Here is a 15,751-nt window from a genome sequence, read left to right on the forward strand (position 1 = left end):
TGAATCTACAGAGTCTCTTGAGGGTTCCCACCCTCTTAGAGACCTGACCTTGTGCATGGTAAGAAAACATGGGTCCTGGAAGGGGAGGAACTGTACTCTAGACCAGAAAGAAATGAGTCCCTGTGGGATTTGTAATATATAAAATGAGAACTTTGCTTTGACAAGGGAAATGACAGGGCCAACCCAGGAGAGAAAGAGTGGTCTAACCTTGCGTTGTTTTACTCTGTTCCTCTCCTGGTCCCTCTTTCTGTGGGATCTTACCAACCTGCAATTGTGGCAGAGTAAGAACATCGGAATATCATACTCTTTCCCAGCAAAAAAATAGTTGACTAGACACCTTGAACCCACAGTTCCTTTCTGAGGCAATTTCCCCAAAGTCAGTGCTATAATTAGAGAAGAAGGAACTACCTGGTAAATTAGTCCTAAGGCTTCAGGAGTTCAGTAGGCTTTACTTAAGTTATGGAAAGTGGTGATCTCTGTTGTCTGCCTTGGTTTTTAAGGACTGTGTCTCAGCTGTGTTCCTGAAGGTAGAAGTATGAACCTTAGACAGTGTGGATAGCTGGGGTCTTGATCTGAGATGATCAGTGTCCCAGGCTAGCCCACAGCTTCTCTAAATGTGACTGCACTGTAGGACTCCTGGGTTTTAATAATCTCAGGGGCATTGTCATTTTGTGCTTTGGTGTGAGATGAGACTTCTGTCCCCTTCTGTCTGTCCCCAGACAGGGATGCTGGCTCAGGACAAGGCCTGTTATGGAAGGTGCTGGACAGGAGGAGCTGGGAAGGAATGAGGAACTGAGACGGCTCAGCAGTCTGTGGGCTGGGGAGAGGTTATGGGTGCTGCATTATGCTTGCTCAACTACAGAATTCCTAAGACCCCGGTTTAACTGTCAGTGCCACAAACATGAAGTCTGACCTTGCTAACTCCACATACTGCCAAATTATGCTTGCTCTAAGTCTGGCTACTGAGGCAGGAGAGGAGGGGTTTGGGTAGACCTCCAGAGCCCCTTAGAATGCCCCATCTACTTCCAGAGCTGACCCTACAACCAGAAACTGTCAAAAGATCTCTACACAGGGAAGCATGAAGTTACATCTCACACTAAAGATACGGGAAACTGAAAACAGACTAAAGAGATACATTTCAGATCCCCCAGCTGGGGTGCTGAAAGAGAAGCCCCAGAAGCCCTGATCTCTTCAGGAGTCAAAGGCTGGATAGAGGTTGGGGGAACATTCACAGCAGACTCAAGAGATGCAGATGCAAGAGAGGCATTAGGCAAAAATGTTAAAATCGCCAATTATGGAGATGCAAGAAGCACAGTGAAATATGATTTGCTCTGGTCACAATGACTGTGTAATTCATTGCTTCCATCATGATTATTTTATTAGTATGGTTGTTTTGCCTGCATGCATGTATGTACACCATGTGAGTTCCTGGTGCCCTGTAGAGATAAAGAGGGTAACAGGTTGTCTGAAACTGGAGTTACAGAAGGCTGAGAGTCCTCATGTGGGTGCTGGGAATTGAACCAGGGTCCTCTGGAGGAGCAGCCGTTTCTGTCCACTGCTGAGCTATCCCTTCAGCACCATGACTTTTTTAAGACTAATTTTATTTTATGTTCATGTATGGAGCCTGAGTCTTCTGCAAGAGCAGCAGGTGCTCATAACCATGGAGCCTCTCTATCCAGCTCCTGACCCTGCAATGGCTGTTATCAGAAAGATGAAAGATAAATGTTGCCACTGACATGGAGTGAAGGAAACCTTGCACAGCGTGACTGAGAGTGTGAATTAGAGTGGATATTGGAAAACATAGTGGCTCCTCAACAAGTGTGAGAAACGCTACTGGGTTTGTTCAAGAGGAGATGAAGTCATTATAAAAGAGAGACAGCTGCATCCCTGGCCATTGCTGAATGTTTTTAAAAAGTCAAAGCACGAACTCATGGGTGGATGACAAGCACAGACTATATAGTATACACAGTGGTCTGAAATGGAGTCGTAAAATGAAGGAAATAGAGTCATTCGTAAACACATGGAAGACTCTGAATGACAATATGTTATGTAACTATGAGGACCACATAAAAGCAAATATGCATACATTCACTTATATAAGGGATCTAAAGAAACTGAAATGATGGTAGTAGAAGTTAGGGTAGCAGGGAGCAGTCAGTGGGGTTACAAGTTGAAAGAGTTAAAATGTGCTACAGAGCATTGCATAATGGGATGTTTCCAGCAAACCAGAGTGTTCCTCTGTTTTGTTTCTTTGTTTCTTGTTTGTTTTGAGACAGGGTCAGTGTGTTCCTCCTTGAAAGCTACCAAGAGGATAATTTGTATTTGGTGGTGCTGAGGGTTGAAGCTGGGGCCAAGGGCAAACTGGGCTCTGCTTTTAAACTCAATTCCCCGGAATCAAATGAGTTCAGTGGGGGTTACCCCACAACAGCGCACAGGCATGAGAAGTTGCATTTACTTGGTATTGGCCAAGACACTGACATGCCCCATCTTACCCTCTTACATCCCTACAGCTCCTCTTGTACAAGGCCTTGTCTTTGCAGTCCTTCTGCATGTGAGTGCCCTCTAGTGTCAGAACAGCAAAGTCAGCTGCAGTTCAAAACAACCTCCCACAGAAAATGAAACTGAGAAAATTGATTTGTTGTGTAGTGATGTTTTTCCTTTCACATGAGCCTCTTTCTTATCAATTGGTATTAATATTTGGAAAGGACCAATAGCAGAGTGAGTAGACAGAAAAAAAATCTGTAAACTGAAGAAAGATGAATAAAACCACTAAGCCAGGGGAAATGATAGGAAAAGCTGTTTTAAACTAAATGTCAATTCTTTGATTTTACCGACAAAGACTCGGGAGTCAGATGCTCGGGTGAGAGCCTGCTTTCCCCTACACTGCCTCAGACAAAACTCCTCCTAATGAGTGTCCCAGCCTTCTACTTCCCGGGTGTCTCTTTCTCTGTCCTCCTGACTCCCTCTTAGTCTCTATGGTTTTTGTTGTTGTTGTTGTTGTTTTTTCCTGTTAAATAGTTGCTTGCTCTGCCTCCTCACCTATGGTCGGCTTTGTTTAAACCAGTCTACAATATTCAAGTAGAAAGCTCTTTGAGCAAAGGTGTGTGCTAGGGCTGAGCCACACCAAACTAGGAACAGGGTTTTCCAACAAATAAATAAAGCGGTCTTGGGTTTGACAGTGTGATCAAATATCCTGAAACAAAGAACTGAAAAATGTAAAACAAGCCACACAAAGCCCAACATTATGTGGCTCACTATCAGGAAGGCTAACGTGGTGATTGTGTTTGTCCCCAGAACCTGAGGTCACAAAGGAATTGAGAAGTTCTTTGAAGAAATCATGTCTGAAAACTCCCCAATGTTGGGAGAAGATGGGAACCCACAGATGTTCACAGAGTGGTCTGGTCAACTCGAGTGTTCAGGGGACATTCTCCAGGGCACACAGCATGCCAAACCAGGACGTCTGATGGAACCAAAGTATGTGAACTAACTGACTGTCATATGGGAAGGAGTTAGGAAGCTGCCCAGAGGGAAAGTCAGAAGCACAGAGGGTCCTAAGCAGGAACAAAGCGCTCCAAAACAAGGGCACAAATAAGATTTCACATGATTAGAAAAAACTGTCCCGAGAAAATGAAGAGCCAAAACAAACAAACAAACAAAAAAAAAAAAACCCACTAAACATAGAAGCCACACCAGGAGGGGAGACTTAGGGTGGGGAACACCTACATTAAAGGACAAAGAGGGCTGAGGTGTGCCTCCTGGAGAAAGCTACCTAACAAACGCAAGCCTTGAGTGCCATCCCCACCACTGTGGAGGATGGAGAGCACGGAACATGCTCACACTCATTGAATCCAGCCAGTTCCAGAAAGACAAACCTCAGATATTTCCACTCAGTGGTTCCCTAGAGTTTATAGATTTATTACACAGCCTTAAAACCGTGCGCATGTATAAGACATGAAAGAAGTGGCGAAGCGGTATAAGGGGACATAGGGGACAGATGGGAAGGGGACATCACAGAGAGGTCAGACAGCAGAATGTGCTTAGTGCGCAGCACACACTTCTGGTGTCTTTCTGCAGAGGTTGGAGAGTTGGGTAAGTGCTGAGGAGAAGTTGTCACCCTTGCAGAGGGTTGGGTCAGATTCCCAGCACTTACTCAGTGGTTCACAACCACCAGTAACTCCAGCTGAGGAATTCAACACCCTCTTCTGACCTCCATGACCACCAGGCATACCTGTGGTACACATACATACATGCAGGCAAAACGCTCATACACATAAAGTAATAAAACAAACAAAACTACACAATTTTATATGTCCCTTCTATAACACAGTGCCATGAATGATGAATATACATAAAGAAGTTTATTAGTTCAAAATATTAGAAGATGATCAAATACAATCTTAACAATGAATCTGAAAATTGTGCAAGCTTACTAGTTATTGTATTCAGAATTGACCCAACAGTTCCTAAACAAGACATCACTTCAGACCTTCACGCTTAATTGCCCAGAGCAGCTCAGACTGTTGCGCTGTGTCTTGTAAAGCAGAGCTGGCTCTCACTGCTTAGGTCTACTGTAATGGATTTCTGTCTCTTTTACAGGAAACAATGTCGTCTGGGAAACAAAGCAAGTGCTAGCAAAATGAGCATCAGCCTTGATCAGGAGACAGACTATGCAGAACTGGTTCTCTCTGTGGGAGAAATCACACTTGGAGAGATGTATAGGAAGAAAATGAAAGATACTCAACTAAGGAAAAGAGAGGCCCAAAGTGTCTCAGAGGCTGTGTGCACTCTGGTGAATTCTGGGGGGGCGTGGTCAAGGCTCACATCAGCAATTCCAATTACTCCTTCACCAGAGATGGAATGGGACTGGATTTGGAAAATTCTTTTGGTAACATTCTTCCACTTTCTCAGAAATACCTAGACTACATGAAGGACAAAGACTACTTTTTAATTTTTGTGAAACAATGGATCCCGGATATGTCTGGTCAGCGTGTCCTCACCTGGAAAACCAATTTCTATGTGAGAAGTTTGTCATTGTCCCATGAACTGAAAGCTCCTGATGCAGTGCAGTTCCTCAAAGAAAAGAAATATGCTAAAGGGATGTCAGGTTCAAGACTAAGTTGGCCTGGATCATTTGGCTGTGATGAATTACAACGTGAAATGCTCGCCATGTTTTTTAACAAGGAACAGTTGACCTACAAGGAGACTTTGTGTTTCACTAAGTCGAAATATGCTGAAGTTAAAATGTGCCCTAAAAGAAGATTAAAGAAAAGATTTTAGCGATTCTCCCTCAACCTTTTTCTGCATTTGCAAACACTGAAGGGGGATATTTGTTCTTTGGTTTGGATGGAGACAACCAAGAAGTAATTGGTTTTGAAGCCAATGAGAATGATCTGGTGCACCTAGAGAGTGAAATAGAGGAGTGCATCCGACAGCTGCCTGTCGCTCACTTCTTTGAGGAGCAGGAGAAGATAAAGTACACATGCAAATTCATCCAAGTCCACAGGCAGGGAGCTGTGTGTTCATATGTCTGTGCACTCAGAGTGGAGAGATTCTGCTGTGCCGTGTTCACTGCAGATCCGGAATCCTGGCATGTGGAAGGCGGCCGTGTGAAGGGGTTTACTGCGGAGGAATGGGTCAAGCGCCAGATGGACTCCACCCCAGGTTGAGGAAGGGGCAAAACAGTCACTTTACATTTGGGACAGAGGGTTGGAAGATTTGTGGGACTAGGGAACATCACACCTCCTCATGTCTCAACAGCTGATTTACTGACTTCTGCCAGATACAATCCCGAGTGGACAACCTCCTGTTTCCTTCTGCCCACTCAGGAGATTCGCTATCGAATGCTCCTTACCCGCTTTCAGTATGCTATGAGCTTTTTCCTGCACAATGGCCAACTGTGATATAGCCTGCTTCTCCAGTGGACAGGATTGGAGTGGGAAGAGGAAGGGGCCCCCACCTCATAATTCCCCTCCAGGCTGTTCCCACCTCTCACAGTGGCTTAAACTGAGATCTCTGCCAAGACAAGGCCATGGGCAGAACGCAGCCCAACATTTTGTCACAGAACATTGAAAGTGGCCTGCAGTCCTGGCCTCCCTGGCAGTCCCATGTCCATCAGAAGGCTGACGAGCAGAGCCTTTCGTGGACACTGTCCTCTCTGCTTCCTGAACTTCTGCTCATCCTCCCAGGGTTCCCTATCGAGTTGTCCTTGCCTCTTCTCAGACTACATCTAGCTTGTTTGTCAAAATCCCTCCTAGTGCAATGGCTTCTGTAGCCTGTCCCCCAAGGACCCACTGCACTGATCCCATTTCTCATTGCCAGCTTTCTGTGTCAATCATCTTTCACTAACAGTGACAAATGCATTAGAAAATCAAGTTATGGGAAGGGAATGTCCCTTTGGTCGGGCATTTGGATGTGCTGGCCCACCATGTACTCTCTCCATTGCTTTGTGCCTGTGATGACCAGTGTGCACTTCAGAAACCACACCCTCTAATCTGCCCCTTTGTCCTTTACCACTTTATTCCCATCGGCCCCTCTGCTTAAAGCTTCTTCCTTCCTCTCACAGTTCAAAATGGAACCATACTTTTTCCTCTGAAGGAAAGGAAAATGCTGACCTTTTATCTCCTTTGGAACAGGAAGCCTTAGTTGAAACAAGCACCAGAAACTTTACACCATCTGAAAATCAGAGCATCCTCATCTCTGCACAAACCCACCAGCCTTCTTTGCTTCTGGATATAACTGCTTTGAAAGAAAGCAAAGCTGGGGACATTTCTGAGGTGATAGAGTGCTTGTCTAGCATCTAGAAGTTCTGGCTTCCATCACCTCCATTCTGTAAAATCATAAAACTGGCCCAAGGTCCAAGTAGTGGTTTGTGTCCAGCATGGTCTATGTGAATGCCTGTCTCTAGTTTAAAAATGAGGAAGTAAAACAGGCCCATGGAATTGCCCATACATTCCACTAGCCCAGTGCACTTTGTGCTGTTACGTTTTCTGTAAGTGTAGTGTAAGCGTCATTTTGAAAATTGTATTTGTCCTCAAAAAAATCTAACACCAAACTCTAACCCCATTACCGCTTAGGTAAACACAGTTCAACTGAGACTTTTAACACACATTGCACTGTTATTGAACACTACGGCCTGGGGGAAATTTAAAATAACTTTTGTCTTCTCAGGTTTCTCCAAGGGAAAAGATAAACAGACCCTTCAATCAAGCATCCCACCACTCCGTCTCAGTAGATCGTTTGTTCATGACATTCCAGAAGCTCAGCAACAGAGGGCCCACCTTCCAGGTAGTGTCACTGTAACTTTCTAGAGTGGCTGCTGTGACTATGTTCAAGCCTCCTTGCCCCACCAGGGTTCAAGGCCTCAAGCTTCCTCACTGGGAGTGATACTTTTTTCAGGTCCCTGGAGTAACTTTCTCTCAAATAGTAACCACCCCACACCACCCTGCCCAAGCCAAGCACACACACAGACTAGTACATACCACATCCCAACATAGGAGGGCAAAGTAGACTTCCTCTCCAATGCTAACCAGACAGGTAGAAGGTGACAGTGTGTATTCAAACTCAAGGCTTTCTAGAACTATGGGTTTTCACTGTGATTGCCAGTCTCTGCTCACCAGGGAAGCCTGGCCTGCCTTGTGGTCTCCTCTGAGGCACCCCCCCCCCCCCCCGGGGGCCGGGGGGGGGCCCCCCCCCCCCCTCCCCCCGGCCCCCCCCCTCCCCCCCCCCCCCCCCCCCCCCCCCCCCCCCCCCCCCCCCCCCCCCCCCCCCCCCCCCCCCCCCCCCCCCCGATTATAGAAAAGGTGGGATGTGAGTGTTCAGCCACTTGCAATGCTCCCTCTTAGCAGAGCCTGAGTTCTAAGTCCCAGGACCCTTGCACCTGCTGCCCTCCTGTTCCTGAATTATTATTGTTTGGTATCGTGATGATGAAAGTGGGGGACTTACTAGCTGCTCGGTGATGGCTCACACAGGATATTCCCAGCAGTTTTGTTTTTTAATTGGTATACTTATTTATTTTTCTAGCCGTGTGTCGAAAGGTGACGTGCTCTCCAGAAGCCCTCTGCATGGAACTGTGCCCAGAACAGGGGAGATACGAGCAGTTACTTTGGACAGAGTTGGCCTCACTTCGTCGAGGAACGCTGGTCACCTCTAAGAGCTGGACTCTGGGTCCTGGCTTGCCTGAGAAGCAGGAAGTCATCTTGGATTTGCTTCATATTTCCCAGGACAGTCTTCTGACCCTTCATTGCTTTGTCCTGGGAGACGGGGAGCTGGAAGACGACAGCACTGTTCTGAATGAATTAGGTGCTAAGTTAAAGAACTATTGTAAACAAACTGCATTAACTTTAAAGCAGATGCTGGTAAATCTTGGCGGTTACACTGGGAAAGTCGGTGTGGTGATAAAGATAGTATACTTGGGTCATAGGGCAGTGTCTCTATATGATTCAAGCTCGAAAATAAGTTACCCTAGAACCTATTATCTGACAACCAAGACAGTAAGGCACTTAGAGAAAGCTCTTGCTGAGGTTGTAGAGACGGTGTCCCGACATAAAACTATAATGATCAGTTTACCTTGAAATTTTAAACATATAGCCTTAGATACTTTACTTTTTGAGGAATGTCCTAGATCATGATTGAGACTTCTTGACATGTGAAATGGACTATAATGCAATGATATTTCATGCTTTATGATAATGTTCTCTCGTTGGATAAGTATATGGAAATGCGTCTTTGAATAACTTCACAAAAATAGAAATGAAATTCTGGGAAAGGGATTGGCCGTTAAAGAAGACTATGATCAAACGGTGCTTTAAAAATGTGTTCCTGTAAGGGGATGTGACCTATGCCTTTAATTGTATCACTTGGAGGAAGGCTGGTCCTCTTAGTCTACATAGGGAGTTCCAGGAAAGCCAGGGCTATAGGAAGAGACCATGCCTCAAAATAAATACATAAGTAAATAATATAAAACAAAAATGTATCCCATTCTGCATTCTGGCTGAGGAAATTCATGGTATCTTTAATCAAGGAAGACACTCTTCCTAGAGTAGTGAAGAAAATGATGATGAAGGCACTATAGGCAACGTTCTGTCACAGTGTTGCTGCTCTGCTGCCTGTGTTATTGCTGTTACATCTGTGATTTCCAAAATCGCAGAGGCAAGGCTCAGGGTATGTGGAAAGTAAGTACAGACTCCTCACAGAAGCATACAGTAAATATGGGAGGTTTCCGAAAAGGTAAAAAACACATAGAAACGAATACAATTGTCTATTTTATCTTGAAGAAAAACAATGTATCTGTTGGTGTAAGACTTCAAAATGTCAACAAATCCCAGGAACTAGGCCATACAAATACTCTCTATGGGGTAATGGCATGTTCTCAAGTTCCCATTTGTAACATTGTTCCCTTTTGAAGTCTTGATACTATGTCTTTAAGAGTTCGATATTATTCTCTTATGGTTCTCTTATGGTTCGATGTATGTTTTATATTCGAATTCTAGTATTGTTTGTGCTGTAGATTAACACCTATTATGGTATTTACAGCACTGAATTTATATGCGTGTATTGTGCTTTAATTTGAAATGTTGGTGTTTCCTTCATAAAGGAAGCAATGTCTTCATTGTACATCTTCATTTGTGAAGGACAACATTTCTCAACACTTGGACCCTAAGGGTTATGATATATGTAGTGGTACCTGTTTTGACTTTTGATGGAGCTCATCAAAAGGCAGGTTGACCATCATGAGAGCTCCTATGACAGGGGCTTTGGGCTGGTGGCTCACAGATGCCAGTCATCCAAAGCCATGTTTTATGTTTTTATCAATACAATTTATTTTTAAAATCTACTTCATTTTACATGTAACTTTTTCTTATGTCTGGATCTTTCTGAATATAATTCTTCTCTTTGCATCTTTCTTTGATGAAGTTTGATTGTAATATGTGGGAAGTTATACTTAGCAAAATTTGGATGCACACAAAATATTCTGCCATCTTTTTCTAAAATAAATGATCATTTCAAAACATCTCCAATGTCTTTAAAATAATTCTTATTATTTTTCCAGAATATTAATTCTAGGTTTTATTTATTTATTTTTAATTCTAGGTTTTAGATGTTTCGATTATTTGGTATCGTGGTTCAGACCTTTGCAGACCAAGGAAGTAAGAAGACATGTTAGTATGGCAGCATGTACACTATCCTTGAGACACCCTGTGCAAGCAACAGTCCTAGAGGACATGCTAGCTCTCTGCCACCACCCAATGCAAACCTGGGTCTGAGTGAGATGCATTAGAAACATTTGGAGACAAGACAAGATCTAGGGTGAGCTCATGAGAGTAGGTCAGGGAATTCGTGGACTGCCAAAGCTGTGGGAACTTTTGGGAGGTTCATTCACAGAGAATTTGGTTAAAGCATCTGTCTAATGACAGCTTCCTTGATAGACAGGATGGGGGCTGGGTCAATCTAGAAAAATGGGAAGCAGGAAATCAAGTAAAGAATGGCTCTGATTGTGTAGGGAAGAGAATTGGACTGGGAAAGTAGCCCTGATGACACGCTCTACTGAAAGGTCAGGCTTGCAGGCAAATTGGAAAAACCTCAACAAGTGAGTGGCATGGGAGGCAGTGAGATGGCTCATTGGATCTGCCACCTTGCCTGGGGACCTGAGCCTCAATCCAGGAATCTAGCTGCTGGAAAGAAGACTGACTCCTGTAATTGTCCTCTGACCTCCACATGGTGCTGTGGTACCATGAACATCTACCCCAACATCTACACACAAATAGACACATTTATGCACTGCTTGTTTTATATCTTATTTTATCTTATTTATTTTTTGGTTTTTCAAGACAGGGGTTCTCTGTGGTTTTGGAGGCTCTCCTGGAACTAGCTCTTGTAGACTAGTCTGGTGTCACAGAGATCCACCTGCCTCTGATTCCTGAGTGCTGGGATTAAAGACCGCCCAGCAGCACTGCTAATGTTTTTAAAGATCCATTTTAAGGCCTGAAGTGATGTCTCAAAAGTTAAAAGCACAGGCTGCTCTTGCAGAGAACCTGAGTTCTATTCCCAGCACCCACCTGGTGACTCATAACCATCTGTAATTCCAGTTCCAAGGGGACCCATTACACTCTTCTGTCCTGAGAGAGCCTGAGGCATGTGTGCCATCCATATAGATACATGCAGACAAACACTCATACATCTAGAGTCAAAATAAGTTAACATATTTTTGGTCTTTTTAATGTCTGTGTATATTTTATTTCATTTAGAATTTACCTCTCCTGAAAAAAGTCCATTTTAAGTTGAATATAAGGAAGACCTCCAACTAACTGCTATATAACATATTACATCTACTTAAATCTGACTCTTTTCCTAAAAGAAGCCAGGCCTTAATTACGTTGTAGATTCCTAGGTCTGATGTAAATTGCAAAATTAACATTTGAGGGTCCTACAATTCTCTGTACTTGAAAAGCAACAATGAAAATGAACAAACAGCAGTGAGAACATTGATAAAATATTTATTGTTTGTTGGAAGAGCACTTATAATCAGGATATGGGAGGTTGGTGAAGGAAGCTGAGCTGGGGAGATGATGGAATCAGATACAGGCACCTTCAGTCACTGGGTGGCTGTGCTGCTCCATATTTTCCCTGCCTTTGGTTCTTTAACTGGCAGAGAAAGGGAACCCCATAAGGGCCCTAAACTGTAATACAAGAAGAGGTGTTCTTGATTAACTATCCAAGGGGGAGAAGGATCTATGCCCCAGGTGGGAGGCAGAAGCAGTTGAGACTTCAAGGCTCTTGGTGCTGTTTTAAATGTGTTTTTCTCTGGGAGATGACACCAACTTTTGAGACCTGGGATAGACTGCTATAGTTTGCATCTTGAGCATCACTCAGACTTCCACTTCATAAAAGCCTGGTCCTCACATGTAGAAGGCCATGGGGGTATACAGCAGGTGACAGCTTGCATTCAGTAAGCTGATCCACCAAATGGAAAGATTATAAGGTCTCTGGCTGTGGACAACTTTCTCTGTCTGTAATTTCTCTCATGAGCCACCTCATTTCTTCCTTAAGAGCAACGTTGGGTATATTCCTACTGCTTGTGGGTTTATCTCATGAATACGTTTCAGCTATATGGGCACACATAGCTGAGGGTGATCAGGAAGATGATTTCAGCTTAACTGTATAATTCTGATGAATAGAAATAATACTAGGATATTCTACATTACTCAGACTCACATAAGATTCTCCATCACAAAGACAGCCTTTTACACAGCCAGCTAATTTCAGACTCCAGAACAAATTCAAAGGAGGCATGTTGCCCTTGGAGACAAATACACAAGTTCATTTTTCCCAGGTGTTGCTCGTTGTTGATTCAAGGTCAGGATAGAAGCAACCTTAAGAGACATAACTTGCCTGCAGTAATCGACTTTTGCACTCAGTCCCACACTCAGTCTTAAGCAAGGTTCAGGCAAGTGTTTGCTGTCTGGGAACCCTCATCAACTTAGAGCTACTTGGGTAGCCAAGCATTGCTTAGTGGCCAGTCAATGTGACATTGGTAGCCTAAGAGAAACCATGTGAGTTCTCTTGTGTTATGAGAATGGGTCAGGCCCTGAAAATGTAACATATAATTACCCAGAGTTTGACCATGACAGAAGCAGTGACGGTGAAGACAAGGAAGTTGTGTAGGGCTATGTAAGAGCTGTGCAGAATGGAATGAAGTGTGTGTGTGTGTGTGTGTGAGAGAGAGAGAGAGAGAGAGAGAGAGAGAGAGAGATGCAGAAGAAGCATGAGCAAGTGTGAGAGAGTGAGTGAGTGTGTAGTGTAGAAGAATTGTGTGTACTGTGGCTGTGAGAGAGAGCAGAGGAAGGGTGTAGAGAGAGAGATGTGGGGAGGCGTAGAGTTATTCAGAGGATCTGCTGAGTCGAGCAATGAGAAGGGTTGCAGAACTAATGAGGGAGCTGCGACGAGAGACTTTTCAGAGAGGATTTTTTTTTCAAGATGGAGTAAAGAAAAAACTACCATCAGAAAGTGTCTGTGTTTTCTCATTTTTCCCTTCAGATAGAAAATGTCTAACCTTTAGATAGATAAGAACTTTTCCTACGCATTCGCTGCATTTATTTCATACTCTGGTGCTGACTGGGAACTGCCCTCCCCCCCCCCTGCCCAGTCAGTCATACTCACAGTGATACTAATTGGGAGTGTAAAATCATTAGGGGATGTTCCTAATGACTCTCAGGAAAATCCCATACTAATGTAAAGAGCTTGTTGTGTGGTCTCACAAGATCTTGAAGGGACTTAGGGGGCTCTGGGCTCTTCATCTCCTCACCCTGGACCATGAGATGGAGAGCCTTGATCTTCCCCAGACTCACTGCCCCATGTGCCTGCCTCCAGAAGCACCAGGGTCCTTTGGTCACAGACAGGAACCTCCAAAGCTGCAGGCCTACACAACTGCCCTCCTCTATACTCACAATCTCAGAGACTTGCTACTGTGACAGAGAGCTAAGGATCACACACAGGCTACTGGGAGGCGCTCACAGGCTTGCCGTGTGGCATCTTCTGAGTGGGGAGAAGACAAGAGGTCATGAACTCTTGATGGCATTCACTGGTGATCACTACCTGACTAAAATCAGGACTGATGATCTTGACCCAAATCCCAAGGAGAAACCTTTCAAACTGGTATCAGAAGGGGCCTATGTTTCTGGAAGAAACTGACCAGTGGGAGAGGAAAAGTGTACCAGGGGTCCCTGAAAGCAAGAGAAAAGGAAATTAACCACGAGGGCTGAGCAATGTCCTGAAATGATGTGACCTTTCTGGAGGCTGTGGGGGAAAGGAAAAGAAGACCACCGTGTTGTTTAGTCTGACAAAATGCTCACAATTAGATCTTGTTGTATCCTCTAAGAGACTTTCCCTTTCTCCACACCCAAGCTATCTTTAAAACTGAATCTCAAAATTTAAAAATAGCCAGCTGGGGTGGCAATACACATTTTTAATCCCTTGGGCATATTCTTTCATGGAGTAGCATGGGACACTGGATCCTCCTATGGACCAGCCTATGGAGTTGATTACAGGTCTTCACCATAAAACCCAACCCAAAGTGAATTTTGATTTGTTTTAAAAAGAAAGGAACTGTGCTGGGTGTAGTGATCTGCACTTAGGGTGTCAGGGCCATGCGGATCGCTGCCTGATGGACATTCCAAGTTCTGGAATAGCAATGGCTACACAGACTCTGTCTCAAATTACGAAAGAAAGGAACCTGGCTATTGGGCAAGACTGAGAAGGGGAGGATCACTGAAAATTCCAGAGCAGTCTGTGCTGCATAGGCTACAGACTGCATGTGAAAACAAGACTTACAAGGAAAGGAATCAACGATAGGGTGGCAGTTGGAGCGGGGTGAAGGGTGGGGTGCACCAGAGCAATAGTTACAGCAAAAGAGCTGAAATCCCAAGGGCCCATCTTCCAAGGCTCAATCCACCCTTGGAGCAGATCAGAACGAGTCTCCCCGGGTCCACACTCAGGGAGAGTACCAGCCCCCTGTGCTCAGTCATGGATGGGTGTCACCTCAGAGACAGATGCGATGAAAATTGGGCTGGATATAACAGGAGGAGTGTGTGGGTGAGAAACAGAACATTTTTGTGGTGGGTGTTGGCAAGTTTGTGTCTGGAAATTGCGAAGAAAAACCTGGGAGAATCGCTTTAAGTCACTCAGCCATCTGAAAGCACTCCGCTGCGCGCGGGGACCAAAAATGCGCTAGGCGGGGCATGCAAATGAAGATGTGGCCCAGTCTCCTCTGGGAACCAAAAGTGCAGGGGAAAAAATCTCGCCGTCCTTGGATCTCATCGGCTTTTTATAGGGTAAACGTCGTGAACACGATAGAACAAAAGAGTCGGTGTCAGACTCGTGTTTATCAATGCGAGCATGTTTGTAGCCGTGACGTTGAAGTGCGTGTGCATGTTAGTGAAGCTGGAGTGTGGACTGAGTTAGGTATCGCTTCTCGGCCTTTTGGCTAAGATCAAGTGTAGTATCTGTTCTTATCAGTTTAATATCTGATATGTCCTTTACATAAGGACAATATATTAAATGGATTTTTGGAGATAGGAGCTGGAAAAGGAGCTTGCTCAGTCCACTCCATGCATCGACCTGGTATTGCAGTACTTCCAGGAACGGTGTACCCCTTTTGGGGTTATGAATAGTTTAAAAAAAGTTGTACGCTGACTGTTCACACAGAAACCTTAACTCTTTTAGTTTGCCTGTAGTACTTGAGTAATTAGTGGAACTGGAGGGTGTATGCGTTCTCTTTTTTCGTGGTTGCTTTAGCCAGGAATCTTTCCAGTTTGTTAAAAGTTTTTGCTACATAGTTAACTTTTGAGGAGCAGAACCCTTAACCCGCCTAGTTAAGGGTAGGATCCAAAGTCATGGGAGTCGGTTATGACAGCACGTACCTGAGGTGCAAAGGCACATTCAGAACAGCCAGGGCAATTGGGTGGCAGTCTCCTTGTCATTTCACGGAGTTGTCTCTTAGTTTGGTGTTGTGCACTATAGGTGGGCCCAAGGTGTCCAAGCGAGTGGACCTCAGCTGAATGTACAGCTAGGTTGGTTTGTTTGTAGCTATCATAGTATAAGTATTATAGAACAACTACATTCTGTTTCTCAGCAATTGTTTGAAGAAATATCATAACACTGTATGTGGAAGACACCCCATCGGGGTGTTGTTAGATGCTATCACAGAGCTCCAAAAGAACAGAATAAATATGAGCTTTTCCTTCTTTAATTAGGGACA

General features: G+C 44.4%; 1 protein-coding gene and 1 non-coding gene across 2 annotated transcripts; both read left to right on the forward strand.

Moving 5' to 3' along the window:
• Positions 1-2,988: 2,988 nt before the first annotated feature.
• Positions 2,989-10,002, forward strand: LOC127218558 (ribonuclease SLFN12-like). Its single transcript, XM_051179596.1, is given in 6 exon segments — positions 2,989-3,474; positions 4,597-4,796; positions 4,799-5,250; positions 5,253-5,661; positions 7,168-7,284; positions 8,020-10,002. Coding segments are annotated over 6 exon segments (1,866 nt in total). The 5' UTR covers positions 2,989-3,337; the 3' UTR covers positions 8,571-10,002.
• A 4,955-nt stretch (positions 10,003-14,957) lies between these two features.
• On the forward strand, positions 14,958-15,148 carry LOC127221700 (U2 spliceosomal RNA). The gene has a single exon (XR_007834485.1). It is a non-coding gene; the product is annotated as a U2 spliceosomal RNA (small nuclear RNA).
• Positions 15,149-15,751: the final 603 nt, after the last annotated feature.

The sequence above is a fragment of the Phodopus roborovskii genome, unplaced genomic scaffold (assembly GCF_943737965.1).
Source record: "Phodopus roborovskii unplaced genomic scaffold, PHOROB, whole genome shotgun sequence".
Classification (NCBI taxonomy): Eukaryota; Metazoa; Chordata; class Mammalia; order Rodentia; family Cricetidae; genus Phodopus; species Phodopus roborovskii.